The 13,616-nt window shown below is 40.5% G+C and overlaps 2 protein-coding genes across 2 annotated transcripts; one reads left to right on the top strand and one right to left on the bottom strand.

Moving 5' to 3' along the window:
• Positions 1-282: 282 nt before the first annotated feature.
• On the bottom strand, positions 283-5,404 carry LOC117417962 (actin-related protein 2/3 complex subunit 1A-like). The gene is made up of 10 exons (XM_034030406.3): positions 5,155-5,404; positions 4,103-4,203; positions 3,846-3,950; positions 3,412-3,634; positions 3,022-3,129; positions 2,689-2,901; positions 2,309-2,384; positions 1,783-1,976; positions 1,373-1,463; positions 283-632 (listed from the first exon to the last, which is right to left on the bottom strand). The coding sequence occupies exons 2-10, from the start codon at positions 4,164-4,166 to the stop codon at positions 594-596; spliced, it is 1,113 nt and encodes a 370-aa protein (XP_033886297.1). The 5' UTR covers positions 4,167-4,203; positions 5,155-5,404; the 3' UTR covers positions 283-593.
• An 861-nt stretch (positions 5,405-6,265) lies between these two features.
• On the top strand, positions 6,266-12,867 carry LOC117418505 (importin subunit alpha-5-like). The gene is made up of 11 exons (XM_059035443.1): positions 6,266-6,323; positions 6,926-6,999; positions 7,497-7,640; positions 7,817-7,905; positions 8,158-8,426; positions 8,788-8,870; positions 9,153-9,416; positions 9,855-10,088; positions 10,867-11,049; positions 11,288-11,434; positions 12,584-12,867. The coding sequence occupies exons 2-11, from the start codon at positions 6,934-6,936 to the stop codon at positions 12,671-12,673; spliced, it is 1,569 nt and encodes a 522-aa protein (XP_058891426.1). The 5' UTR covers positions 6,266-6,323; positions 6,926-6,933; the 3' UTR covers positions 12,674-12,867.
• Positions 12,868-13,616: the final 749 nt, after the last annotated feature.

Genomic DNA, 13,616 nt, shown 5'->3' with positions numbered 1-13,616 from the left:
GAAAAAAAAACAAGTAAATGGTTTTGTAACCACTAATATGATTATGCTAACTTCGTAAACCTTACATCGACCTATCACTTTAATTTATTTAGTAAGTTAGTAAATAAAACAAATATGGGAAGTTAATCTAAGTAATTCTAAACCTGTATCTCACACTGCTCATTTCCTCTAGTCATCAACTTTAGGCGACAGGTGTTGCAATCAGAAGAGCACATTCTGTGCCACATTTAGGGGGGGATGCATTACAATGTTACTCATAAAATAAAAACACATTTAATACAGTTTCTTTTTTTTGTGTATATTTATTGTATTTCTAGCAAACCATTTACTTAAAATTCCCCTTTCAGTTAGTGTTCTACAATGCCTCTGGAGGGACAGATCTTGAATGACTCCTTATCAAACTGCTGCTGCAGTAGCCTCAGTATACATTAAAGAAAATCACAGCGAAATTAAAAAAAACAATTATTCCAAATATATATATTTTTTCTGTGGTTTGTAGTTTCCTCAGTGCTTCCTGCTGCAATATTGAGAGTTTATTTCCTTGCTGTTAGTTGTTGGTGCCCTCTCTTCTTGCTAGATAGCAGTTTTTTCCTTTACATGATCCTAAGTCCTTGGATAGAAGACTCCAGAGTCTGTAAACATAATTAAATCAGATGTTTAAAAGTTTACACCCAGTTCATTTTAAAAGGAAATGTACTTACAACCCTGGGAAGAATAACTGCAAGACTCAATCATCTGCTACAGCTTTTAAAGAGTAAGTAGCAGGGTGCCAAAAAATACAGCGTTACACGTCCCCACGTGTTGCTACAACTGTTTAAATAACATACCTGCAATTTTAACTTTTCATTGTTAACATCCTGACAACTTGTACACTTACAACTTTAAAGTCTGTTTCAAAGCTCTTTTCAAAATGGCTCCTATAGTGCACTGGGGTTTGAGATATGTCCTCTAAATCACTGTAGGAAGACTGACAATAACAACAAGTGCTCTGGCTTTTCTGTTCCGTACCACATGATGGATCGTTATTGCTGTGTTTACCTGTTTGACAATGTGGGCAAAAATTCTTACACTATCAGTGCACTAGAGCAACCACCTTGAAAAGAGCTTTGAAGCAGACTTTAAAGTCATAAGTGTAAAAGTTGTCAGGATGTTAACAATGAAAAGAAGAATTACAGGTATGTTACTTAAACAGTTGTAGCAACACGTGGGGACGTGTAACGCTATTATTTTTCAGAACCCCGCAACTCTTTAACCTTTAAATTAAAATATTCCCCCCCCCCATTAAAAAAAACGCTGTGTCTCTAAAAATCAATATACACTTAAATAATCACATCACTGAACAAGATATATATTAAAAAATATATATTAATACCTTGAAGTCCCATATGGTCATGGCTCCATCAATTCCAGTAGTGCAGAATTTCCGACAATCTCTTTTGTCTCCCTCATATATAGACACTTGGCTGTAAAGTAATGATATTCACAATTATACAGATGTTAAATCTTTATTTCTCTATCTTATATATTTAACTAATGCAAAATCATTTTTATTTAATAAAGAAAACAATCTCACTTTCAGGCAAGTAATTAATCTCCTTTAAGATATAAATTAATCTTAATTCTAATGCTGGTCTTTCTTCTGAAAAGAATTCAGTGGGTTCAGAATTCCCTTTATCTCATTTTAGCAATGGCCACTTAGCAGCCATCTTAACTCGCTTCAGATACCAGCATTTTTATGTTCTAGTATAAAGACTCCCAGTAAGGGTGCCCCTCCACCCTTACGTGATGCTGTTTTGGTGCAGTGTCTCCAGGTTAGAGTTGCGGTCCTCAGTAGTGGCTCTCTTGTCCATGTTGCGGAAGCGCTCCATGGCAGAGATGTTGCGCTGGATGCTCTGCTTTGGAATGTCTAATTTCGAGATGAAGGTCAGGGTGCCACGGTCATTGTAATTGTACAACATTGGGCAGCAGTCATGGCCCTGTAACGAATTATGGACAGGGGGGGGGGGGGAAAGACGACGGAAATTACTGAAATTAATTTGTTAGACTTGTTAGACTTAAACTGCAACAAATTAGTTCTGAGATTCCCCATATAGAAAAATGTTAAAGAGATACAAAAAGATAAATATGTTAGTTATACTGTATAAATACTAAATTAGAGCTCTCATCATCAGAATAATACGGCCTCATAATTCATTATTACACAAATATCCAATGTATCTGTTGCACAATGGCTGAAGCAATTAAGTTTCACCTTTCATAGCACGTTTTATTATACACAGATAACTCTGTAATTTGGAGTAGTACTCACAGCTGCTACAACACTGTTCTCCGAGACGAATATCACACTCAGAAGAGGAAGGTATTCGGTCTTTAGCTGGGAAACCCTGAAAAAAAAAAAAAAAAAAAAAAACAAGACATAAAACCCTTGTCAACTGATAACATTCATAAACTTTTATTTTTTAAATGATGCCTTTGTACAGGTTTCCAACCTTTTGATTAAATCTTAGATAAGCCTGAAACACATTTTAGAAAAAAAAAAGTGAAAAGTATTTTGGTTCACCAGGTTTAAATCTGTCATCAACTGAATATCAACACTTCTCAAGTTTGCCTTAATTAAGTTCATAGTAGATCATTTAATATATTTGAAAGCTTGCTTTCTAACAGATTTGAACATCTTTGTTCTCTTACATCATGCTTTTAGCAGCATCTACGACCGACACAGTACTGTCGTGGCTGACCCATGCAAGGCGGTTTCCGCTGACAGAGAAACTGACGCTGTGTACCCATCCTCCACTACCAGCGCCACCAAACTCTGCCATCACCTGGCCAAAGGGCATCTTAGAACCCCAGGGAGTGGCAGCTGGTTTCTCGTCCACTTCCTTGATGTATGCAGAAAAGACTCTAGGAGAAAAAGAAAGTAAGTTATTTGAATGTGATATCTTTCATCGTACATTTTACTGTTTTTAAGAAAAAGCATTACAAAAAAGAAGCAGTCAGCCAGATGCATCCAAATTTTCTCACCTGCACTTGAAGTCACATGATCCTGCGGCTAGCAGGACGTTGTTTGGATGCCAGTCTAAGCTCAGGACAGTGGAACGAATCGGCTTCTTGATGTGTTTGCTGACCCACCTAAACAGAAACAACACTCCGGTAACATAGTGGCACATCACCAATCCTATAGGAGTTTAGGTTGTGTACTGTTTGTTAAGAGTTTAAGAGCCACAAAGCAATCTATAACATTCTCTTTCATGTCATAATAAAATCACAGATCTATAAAATATTGATAATCATCAATAGAGCAATCTATTACTACACCGGGGCTGTATTTATTAACTTGAAATACTGTCAAACATGGTTGCAAAGACTATCCACTGTAACCGTACGTGTTTCTATTTTTCTTGTAGCGCTTACCAGTCATTTTCAGACTCAAAGTAGCAGACAGAGATAAGTCGAGCTCCACTGCCCACTGCAAACTTATTCTCAGAGGGTGACCATTTTACAAAAGTGGCAGCACGATTAATCCTCAGAATCACCAGAGTGGGTTTCCAGACCCCGTCCTTTTGGCTCCAGACATAAGCGTTGCGGTCTGCGCCGCAAGTCACAATGCGGTCACTTTTTGGGGCCCAGTCAATGCCTGAAGAGACACACAAAAAGACAACCTCAGTATTTGATCTCTAAGCATTTTTTTTTTTTCAGAATGAGAAGATGTTAAGGTTATCATATATGCAAAGAACAAAAGGCACAATTCAGTCTGTGGCTGGTATTATAGCATGGAGGTCTCGGTGTGGCTCTAGGCTTGTCAGCAGGAGAAAAACAGTAAAGCAGTTAGTCTGCTATTGCAGTACCTGTAATGTGCCCGTTGTGCTCCTTAAGCTCATGAGTTTTGACCCACTGGTTCCCACTCTTCTTATAGATATGGACCTCGTGGTTATTGGGGCTAATGGCAACCTCTGGAGAAGAAATAATAATAATAATAAAAAATTCAATATATGTTTAACATTAACAGGCTTACATGTACTGATGTTTAGGTTTATGAATGGGTGGGGCTAAAGCAGCAGTCTGGCACGGATTCTCCGATTCTCTCTCAATTCCAAAAACTTACGAGTTCGGTCGCAGTTCCAGGCATGACAGGTGATTGGTTCCAACAGAAACTGATGCAGGGACATTCTGATCGTAGGGATGTCTCGGTCAAATTAATAAAACCTGCAGAAAGGGAAAATTAATTTGAACTTGACTGCCCGTAAAATGTGCATGATAACGTACGTAAAATATTATGGTTGTGAACATATATTACATTTCGTTTCTATTCTTTTTTATATGGATGGAAGTGTGTGGCGTAGTGCTGCTGCTGTGTGTGTGTGTGTGTGTATATATATATATATATATATATATATATAGTGCAGCACTACACCAAAACAGAGGTTAATTTTAACTCAGTGTGCATACAACACTTTAAACAATGTGACGGATAGAAAGGATGACAGTCTTAATGTACAAAATCAGTACGATTTGATATTACAAAACGACGAACAGGAAACACAGTTGTGAAAATAACATTCCAAGATGCAAATTAGGTGTGTGTGTGTGTGTGTGTGTGTGTGTGTATATATATATAAGTTACGTGTGACAGTTAGGTTATATTTAGAGATTCACAAAATGATTGGATTTTACAGTACAGGTGTTTTCTTCTACGTCCGTCACGTAAATATTTTTCGTGTGTTGTTACGATACGTCAGTTTCAATTTTCAGATGTTTCAATTTTCATTCAAAGGGTGATCAAGCACATAATACACGGAGCCATCTACCTGTTTTTTTGTTGTTTTTTTTGTCAGAGAAGGCAGACATGTTGAAATAGGTCCTAAATACTCAACTGTCCCTTATTAAAAAAAAAAAAAAAACTGAATGCGATGCCAGTTTATAACGTGCACATTTAACCACTCAAAAATATGATGTCATGCAAAAAACAAACAAAAAAAATACCACTGAGACGGGGTTGCACATATTAGGCCTCCCCTGACACCGCTGTCGTTTAAAACCACCGGGCTTTCCCATTAGCTGAAGCCCGCTCCCTGCTGATTGGACTCGGCATAGCACAGGTGGAGTGAGCCGGTCTCCCTGCAGGCCTTTTTTTTATCCTGCACTTTTGTCTTTTACCTGTATGTTCGGTGTTCGGGTATGCAAGTAACAGATTCTGCGTTGTTGTGTCAGACGGTGGGCTCGGTTTCGACAAGCGTAGCGGACCTGAATTCGCGGACTCTGGGCAGTCGACACGAATTCACTCCGGGAGAGACTCGGAACTGTCAAGGATCAAAATACAGGAAACGGGAAGGCGCATGCGCTCTGCGGCAGTGGACGTTCTCGGGATATGCAGGACTGGCAATCTCCCAAACCCACCGCTGCTGAGAGTCAGTGCTGGCGGGAGACTTGCAGGCTAACTAACAATGGGAAACCGAATTACCAAAGCCCACATTACATGATCGCTTATCTGTAATGGGATCCTCAGCTCCGACGTTCCTAGAATTATTTTTTAATGGACCACCTATGAGAACGAAGAATGTATTTGCTTTTATTATACAGTAATTAAGTGATTCCCGAGTGTGCTGTCTTTTTTGTGTGAATCCTTTAAAAAAACAGATCCTTGCACAGTTTTAGTTATTAGGAGGTGTTTCATTAAAGAAGCATAATTCAAATGCATTTCCAAAATAGCTATTTATACAGCAGCAGCCTTTTAAATAACAGTAATGTGTCTTCACTTTGTTTTGAAAACGGTGGAAGGGCAGCTCTCTGTTAATCTCTTCTTTTGAACGTCTTTTAAAATAATAACGCCCCATTGATCCACAGGGGTGACCTGAAGAATTAATTCCCCCCGCCCTCCCCCTGTCGCCCCTAGGGGCGCTGTTTCCAGGGCAGAGATGTTAGCAGTGCTGTGCAACAGTTTGAAAGCTGTCACTACCCATGCTTTCTATCAGCACGGGTGTTCCTAAATGCGGATTGTCAATTTGACGAACATTCAATTTGATTAGAAATATTATTGCGTCCCTGGAGCCAGATTGACACATTGCACAAAGAAATATCGAGGTATGCAGTGTAAAATAATAATAATAATAATAATAATAATAATAATAATAATAATAATAATAATACAAGGAGGAAGATATGATTATGTGGTTTTGGGTTATCATCACTTCCAATTTTCCCCATTTACATTCGAACCTATCCGCACGTGAGAAGCGCACCTTCACGCCTTAATCCTCACTACCTATATTATTTAAACCCTGTGCAGAGCGTTCGTGTAGAGACTTCGGCGGACGGCAGAGCGGAGCGTAAGTTATAGGGTGTTTTGTTTTAAATATGTTTTTTTTTTTTTAAATAATTGATTACATTGCTACTTTAGTTAAGTGTTTGTCTATATGCATGTTTGCACACACATACACTGCAGTACATTTTGCCCATTCTCGAGATAGCAGTGTGATAAACAATAGTACAGATGTTTCACGCATTGTAATGTGGGAATTCGAGCCTGCAAACTTTAATTAGATTGTCTCCTGTGGGTGTAGAGACTGTTAAAGCTTCACGGGATGCTTAATAGATGGCGCTGAGTTGCTAGCATAGATAAATACTGTACTAGAATGCAGCGTTTTTGGGTTTTTTTCAGCAACACTCATTATGATTTCAGTGTCGACTGACCCTTACAATCTAGTCTTCAATTCGGAGTTTCGCGATCTTGCCCTACAGCATGCATTATTGATAAACTGGTAATTGACCTGCCAATTATCATAATTCTCAATATTCCTTCAAACGTTTTGTTATAAGCGAAAACATGCTGTTAAATGAGAATATTAACTTAAAGTACACTTTTAAAAAAACGAAATGTGCTTTCTGTGTACTAAGGCATGTTTTTAAAGTGACTCGTGTTTTGTTCTAGCCGTCACCATGCCTACCACAAACGAAGCAGGTGAGCGAATGAAAAAGTTCAAGAACAAAGGCAAAGACCCAGCGGTAAGAGTATGAAAGGGTGACGTGGATTATATTTCAGTCTACATTGGGACATGCCAGATTACATGGGTGCTCAAACTGGATATAGGCTTAATGGATTCAGTTAAGTAAATGCATCTAACTTTTCACTTTGAGAAATGATTGCACTTAAATGATTAAATTTTCATATTTCAAACTTTGCAAATTCATGTTGAATTGGATAGATCAGAAAGTAAAATAAATTTAGCCTAGCAAATAACTTTCTGTACCTAACTATTGAGGGATCTGTCCTGTATATACTGTAGATTCGTTTATCTGTGTGTAATGGGTGGTGTTGTGACACACTGATGGATCCTGAGCTGACCCCTGACTGAGAGTGTTAAAAGCTCTATAAACATGAATGTGGAGGAGTCTGGCTCTCCTGCATTGTGGTGTGCTGGGTCATGCCCAGCCTCTGCCCTCTTACACATGCACAATTTTTGTTAGCCTTGATCCCCCCTCTTTAACCTTGTTTTTTGCAGGAGCTGAGACGACAGAGGATAGAGGTGAACGTTGAACTGCGCAAGAGCCAGAGAGAAGAGCAGATTCTGAAGAGGAGAAATGTAGGCTCTCTCCCAGATGATGAACCGCTCTCTCCAGAGCAGCAGAAGCAGGCCAATGAAAAGGTAAGTGATGCGTGCCGTGATGACATACTAGTTAATGTTATGAGCAAGCTCCCAGTTCCATTCTGTGAATTCAGTAACATGCATGTATCCTGCACAATTTGCTTTGTTTCCACGTGGAATGTCTTGAGGTACTGGGTCGCTTTTAAATGCAACATGTGAAACTGCTGTGTTGGTAGGTTTCTGCAGCCACCATTGAGGAAATTGTTGCCTGTGTGTGCAGCAGCAGCAGCATGGAGCAGCAGACCAGAGGAACCCAGGCGGCAAGGTACAGTATACTGGGATACCACGTGTGAGGCCTTGACACAATGTAGTCTTAATCTATTACCATTAGATTTATTGTATATTGCACCCATTCATTTGCAGGTGCAGGGATGCAAATAAGACTCCCATTGCATCAGTTTGATCCATTCCTGCTTTGTCTACGAGTTTAAGACGCCTGAGCTTGTTGCATGTACACTAGCTAAAAGGAGTAGTCTTCCTCTCCTCCTTGTGCTCTTTTCTCCCCCCCGCCCAAAAGAAAGCTGCTGTCCCGTGAGAGGAACCCGCCCCTGAAGGAGATCATCGAGGCGGGGCTGATCCTCAAGTTTGTAGAGTTCCTGGGCAGGGATGACGAGCACGTCCTGCAGTTTGAGGCGGCCTGGGCTCTCACCAACATCGCCTCCGGGACGTCCTGGCACACGCAGAAGGTGGTGGAGGGGGGGGCGGTCCCAGCGTTCATTGCACTGCTGTCCTCGCCCCACATGCACATCAGCGAGCAAGCTGTGTGGGCCTTGGGAAACATTGCAGGTAGCTTAATGGACTCTTGCTATATTTTAAGTTTAGCCAATTTAGCTTGTTTGCTTTACCATTAGTTGCCACATATTGAACTGTATGCAGGGTGCAATCTTCACTGTTGAAAATAAAAAATTTTGTTGCTCAGCAAGCACAAGAGAATCTCAAATCAATTAGTCAAAGTTGGAGAATACGGGGGGAAGGGGATGGCTTGTTCTACCTACAACTAGACACCAAGCCTTGTACTCTACTCGCTACTTGGGTGGTGATATGCCAATTACCTTAATATCAACTATTAACTGTTAAAGGGATAGACGATGCATTAGACTGATTGATTAATTACATAGAATTCTTGAAACACTGTTTTGTTTGATAGGTGATGGCCCAGTGTATAGAGATGGCCTTATTGACTGCAATATCGTTCCTGCACTGTTGACGCTGGTCACTCCAGATACACCTGTAAGTCAATGCTGTCTGTGTAATCCATTCTGGCTCACTGGTATGAAAGTTGGTTGTTAATTCAGAAATTGAAACGGTCATCCATAAAATACAGGGTACAGGGCAGGGTTTGGGTAAATTTACTATTCCTCGTGTTGGTCAATTGTTCAACTGCTTTCATTTGAAGCCAGTCTCTCTTGTATCCAAAAAAATAAAAAATAAAAATACCCAATCCCTTCTGAATTAAAGTAATTGGAGTTGACCCTGCAGTGCTTCCTGTTCTGGTGCCTTTTGTTTTTGCAGGTTGGCTTCCTCCGAAACATCACCTGGACTATGTCCAACCTGTGCCGCAATAAGAACCCTTACCCTCCCCTGACCGCGGTGCAGCAGATCCTGCCGACGCTCATCCAGCTGCTGCACCACGAGGACAAGGACATCCTGTCTGACGCATGCTGGGCTGTCTCCTACCTGACCGACGGCTCCAACGACCGCATTGATGTTGTGTTGAAAACTGGCATTGTTACCCGACTTGTCCAGCTCATGGCATACCCAGAGCTGTCTGTTCTGGTGAGGAACAGCAGCACACATTAGGTTACGATCCTCTTGTGTACTGCATACTGTTTGTAGATTATATGTGTGGATTTCTACATGCGAATCCAAGGCAAACAAACTGATTGCATGTGTCCTCTACACTGTACTTGAGTGTTGGTGTATGTTTAGTCGTTCTCGTAGTGCTTATGTTTGGTACTAGTTTGCAAAAAAAAGCACAGCCTGTCTCAGATTATGCACTGGTTAATTGAGAATGCCCATGCCTTTTACAATTTTTTTTTTTTAAATGAGCTGTAATTGTTGGTAGATGTTGCCCTACCACTTTGAAATGCAGGACCCGTTTGCATTCCCTATTTGGCACTGCTTGGACTGTGCCGGCTTGCAGTCTGGTGGATACAAACTGAAGGACAGTGTTTGCAAATCTCTTATATTCAAGCCTCCATTTCCACTCTGCAGACCCCAGCTCTTCGGGCCATTGGGAATATTGTGACTGGAACAGACAACCAGACTCAGATGGCCATTGATGCTGGTGTGCTGTCAGTCCTGCCTCCGCTCCTGCGCCACCCCAAGTCCAGCGTGCAGAAGGAGGCTGCCTGGACCGTGTCCAACATTGCAGCAGGGCCATCCCCACAGATCCAGCAGCTCATTACCTGTGGCCTCCTCCCTCCGCTCGTAGACCTGCTGAAAAATGTGAGAAGCATCTTGTGTTCTGACAGTGTTCGTGAAGGTTAACAATGCTCTTTCCAAACTGTTAAAGGCGTTCAGGTCAGAGGCTGCCAGCTGTGCCTCTTTGAATGGCTGATCCAAAGTATCAGAAGATGCCTAAAATGAATCTCAAGGTGCAGTCTAGATGTTTCCATTCCTCTTGCTGAGGCAATTGGACTGTTGGAAAGGAGTAGATTGAATCCCCCATGTATGGTAAACTGAAATGAATGTACCAGTTCCCAAATAGTTTTACATGCCTTTGTGTGAAACTGTTTTTATATTGGAATCCTTTTAAATGAATAGCTACTTTACTCTTAAACCAGAAGTGCTGGAACATGCAATGTGCTAATTAAGCCTGATGAAATGGTTACTATTTAAACTGAATAGCACTACATTGTTTTGGAACTTTAACAATTGTTTTGGTTAGGTGACTGGGGGATTGTAAGCGCTGAAGTGTCTGTCCTAGCATTTACCTAATGGAAATCCTGAGGGTGGGGCCCTTTTTACTATATTAAACTGACATGCATGCCAAGTTTAACCCTTTCTAGCTGCTGGCTGTTATACAATACCCAAGCAGGTTTGTTTCAGTCTAGTCTTGAAGTGAGGCAGATCTAGCATGTGAATTGCGTACTTGCCAGTAGTGGGCAGCACAGTCAGACATTTCTGCAAACCTTGCATATGCATTAAATTAGCAAGTAGATATTCTTCCCAAGGGCGTTCTTTCTGTGCATGAAGGTCTTGATGCCATTCTGTGTATCTTCAGGGAGACTTCAAGTCTCAGAGGGAGGCTGTGTGGGCTGTGACCAACTACACCAGTGGTGGTACTGTGGACCAGGTGGTGCAGCTAGTCCAGTGTGGGGGGCTGGAGCCCCTGCTAGCCCTTCTTGCGGTCAAGGACAGCAAGACCATCCTGGTGGTCATGGACGCTATCACCAACATCTTCATGGTGAGCTGCGTACAAGAGTTTCTATCTTAATGGTGCACAACTAGAAATTATATACACCAAAAATACAAATCCTGAAGTGCCTTGTTTTATCCCTTCTTGAATTTCCATGCTGGGAACCATGCCCTTCTCCATTGCAAATAATGCACTACAGTAAACTGCAGTATTCTAGTGATGTGGTCCACTTTGTAATGCCCTGCACTAAAGCGCTATGCTGTGTAATGTGTTGTGCACTTTGTAGGCAGCAGATAAGCTGGGCGAGATTGAGAAGCTGTGTCTGCTGGTGGAAGAGCTGGGGGGACTGGACAAGATTGAGGCCCTGCAGAGCCATGAGAACGAGTCTGTGTACCGAGCAGCACAGGCACTCATAGAGAAGTACTTTGAAGAGGTAAGAGTGGATGTACATCGCTTTCAATAGGGCCGTGGTCCAAGTTGTCTAGGTGTATTTAGCTTAATTGCCAAGTAACTTTTTAATAGTTTTGTGTTTGTATGGAAACAAGTCCTGCAAAAAGTATGCTGTGCTATACACTGTTTTAAACAAGAGGTCTGCTGTGTTTTGAAAGACTCTTACTGAACAGTATTTACTTGCTATGAACAGAGACCGATCTGTGCGTGTATAGATGCTGGCGTGCAAGAAATCCGAGTAGATTACAGAATCATTAATTTAAAAAATGTCCATGTTTCATTAACCTCGACCATTTAAGAAATGGGGATATTGGGTTACATTTTCTAGCAAGTAAAGCAATCTGGTATTAAGTAAACTTTAAATTCTGAAGGCCTTTCACTGTTCTGCATTATCCACGGCTCGCTTGTAGGAATAAAGGAGGACTCTGAGGAGACGGATAATTTGACATGGTTAATCTCACAGAGCTCCTCATGCATTTTGAGAGTGCATTGGCGTGATGGGGCATGTTACTTCAACTGACCATATATTTAACTAATCTTAATTATATAATGCAAGGTTGACTTCTGTCTTGAGGATTTACCAATTGCAAGACAGTTGTCTTGAGATGGACTCTGACTTTTGAATTGTTAACCAAATATGCCTGTGTTGAATGTAATGATGCAAACCCTAAATCCAAACATTTTCTGCACTTCACCTAAATTCTTAACCAGTCTTGTGTGAGAAGAAAATATCTATTGTGAACTGCATTTACTGAAACTGCTGGTACATTTGGCAATACATGCATATTGATGGATTAACAAAAGCATGTGCTGCCCTTTTCCGGAGGGTGTTATTGGAGTGGTGCTAGTGGATGCAGGGAACTCTTACATGGACCCCCTTACTTTGCATGTTATCTAACTTGCCATTCCCTTGCTCTGTGAACTCGTCCCTATGCAAGGCTCTCCTTTTTGAACAATTTTTTTTTTTTTTTTTAATGCTTTTTACTGTGGCTGTGTAGCCTGATTTTGATATCTAGCTATGTGTTAACATGCCGTTTTTACTATGCATTGTAGACAAATTGGAACTGGCGGAAGGCATGTTTACTGCTGTTGTGTGCTCTTTACATAACTCTAAAGATAATTCTCACTCCAGGAAACTGATGCAGAAGCCCTGAAGGCGGCAGCTACAGAGACAGATTATATTTTCCAGACCCCAGAAGTGCAGCAAAAATTCAATTTCTGACGGAGATGCTGTGAATTACTTTGCTTTCCTCTCTCCCATCAGCGCTTCATGTGTTCAGAAGTCCTTTTTTTGTGTATTGGTAACAATGCTCTGTATTAAATTGCATATTTTAAAGATCTGTAATATGTATATAACCTCTTGTGAAATATTTGTGGAGGGTTGATTGGAACAAAAATAAAATTTATTTTTTGCAATCTCCAAGTATTTCTCTTACCTTGGATTTCAGATTGATGCATCTGATCACAATGGCCCGCTCTACCTTGGCAACGCATGGTTTCTTGCGATTGGCTATTCAAAGTAAGCTTTAGCCAAATGTTGTGAAAGTTCAGCAAGTGTGCCTCAACACAGCTGTATGAAAAGCTGTTTGATGCCTGCTTTCTAGCCTAGTATCTTCTGAATAACAGTAAAGTGTTGTGTGTGTGTTTTTTTTTTTTTTTTTTTAAAGCATTTTAATAGCAGAACTCTACAACTTATTCTATCGGTCTTTCAGCATGCACAACCCACATCAAAATACATTATGAATACAAATAAAGTACAGTACAAGGTCTGACTAAAGTTGGTTTTAAGATAAATACATCCTTGTATAAAAGTGAATTTATCAAATTTAGGACACTATCAAATTGAATTTGCGCTGGAGCTCTGCCTGGAAGCTTATTGAAATTAAAACAGGTAAACTTTTTGAAGGAATCCATGGTAAATCCCCCGTGTAACATCAATATATTACAAACACGGCAGGATGGGTTTAGCTCGGCAGCATTACACATAGATCCTGGAAGAAGAAAATTTGTCATCCTGTTTCAAATAGCATAAATTCTGCAACACCCTACTTAGGGTGCTTTCTAGAATGCAATTTTGAGGTGCGAATATACTATCTATTTTTTAATGGAACAGTTTAAAAAAAAAAAAAAAAAAAAAAAAACCTGTAGCTTGTTTTAATCATGTC

Source organism: Acipenser ruthenus, chromosome 13, assembly GCF_902713425.1.
Source record: "Acipenser ruthenus chromosome 13, fAciRut3.2 maternal haplotype, whole genome shotgun sequence".
In the NCBI taxonomy this organism is placed as follows: domain Eukaryota; kingdom Metazoa; phylum Chordata; class Actinopteri; order Acipenseriformes; family Acipenseridae; genus Acipenser; species Acipenser ruthenus.
The sequence above is the reverse complement of the archived record's forward strand: the minus strand, read 5'-3'. Positions and strand labels throughout refer to the sequence as shown.

Excerpts from the sequence above, each read along its gene's own strand:
- LOC117418505 (XM_059035443.1), top strand. The coding sequence starts at position 6,934 with ATGCCTACCACAAACGAAGCAGGTGAGCGAATGAAAAAGTTCAAGAAC. Across the intron at positions 8,871-9,152 it reads TGGTCACTCCAGATACACCT|GTTGGCTTCCTCCGAAACAT; the intron begins GTAAGTCAATGC and ends TTGTTTTTGCAG. Across the intron at positions 9,417-9,854 it reads ACCCAGAGCTGTCTGTTCTG|ACCCCAGCTCTTCGGGCCAT; the intron begins GTGAGGAACAGC and ends TCCACTCTGCAG.
- LOC117417962 (XM_034030406.3), bottom strand. The coding sequence starts at position 4,166 with ATGTCCCTGCATCAGTTTCTGTTGGAACCAATCACCTGTCATGCCTGG. Across the intron at positions 2,902-3,021 it reads TCATGTGACTTCAAGTGCAG|AGTCTTTTCTGCATACATCA; the intron begins GTGAGAAAATTT and ends TTTTTCTCCTAG. Across the intron at positions 1,464-1,782 it reads CTGCACCAAAACAGCATCAC|CCAAGTGTCTATATATGAGG; the intron begins GTAAGGGTGGAG and ends ATTACTTTACAG.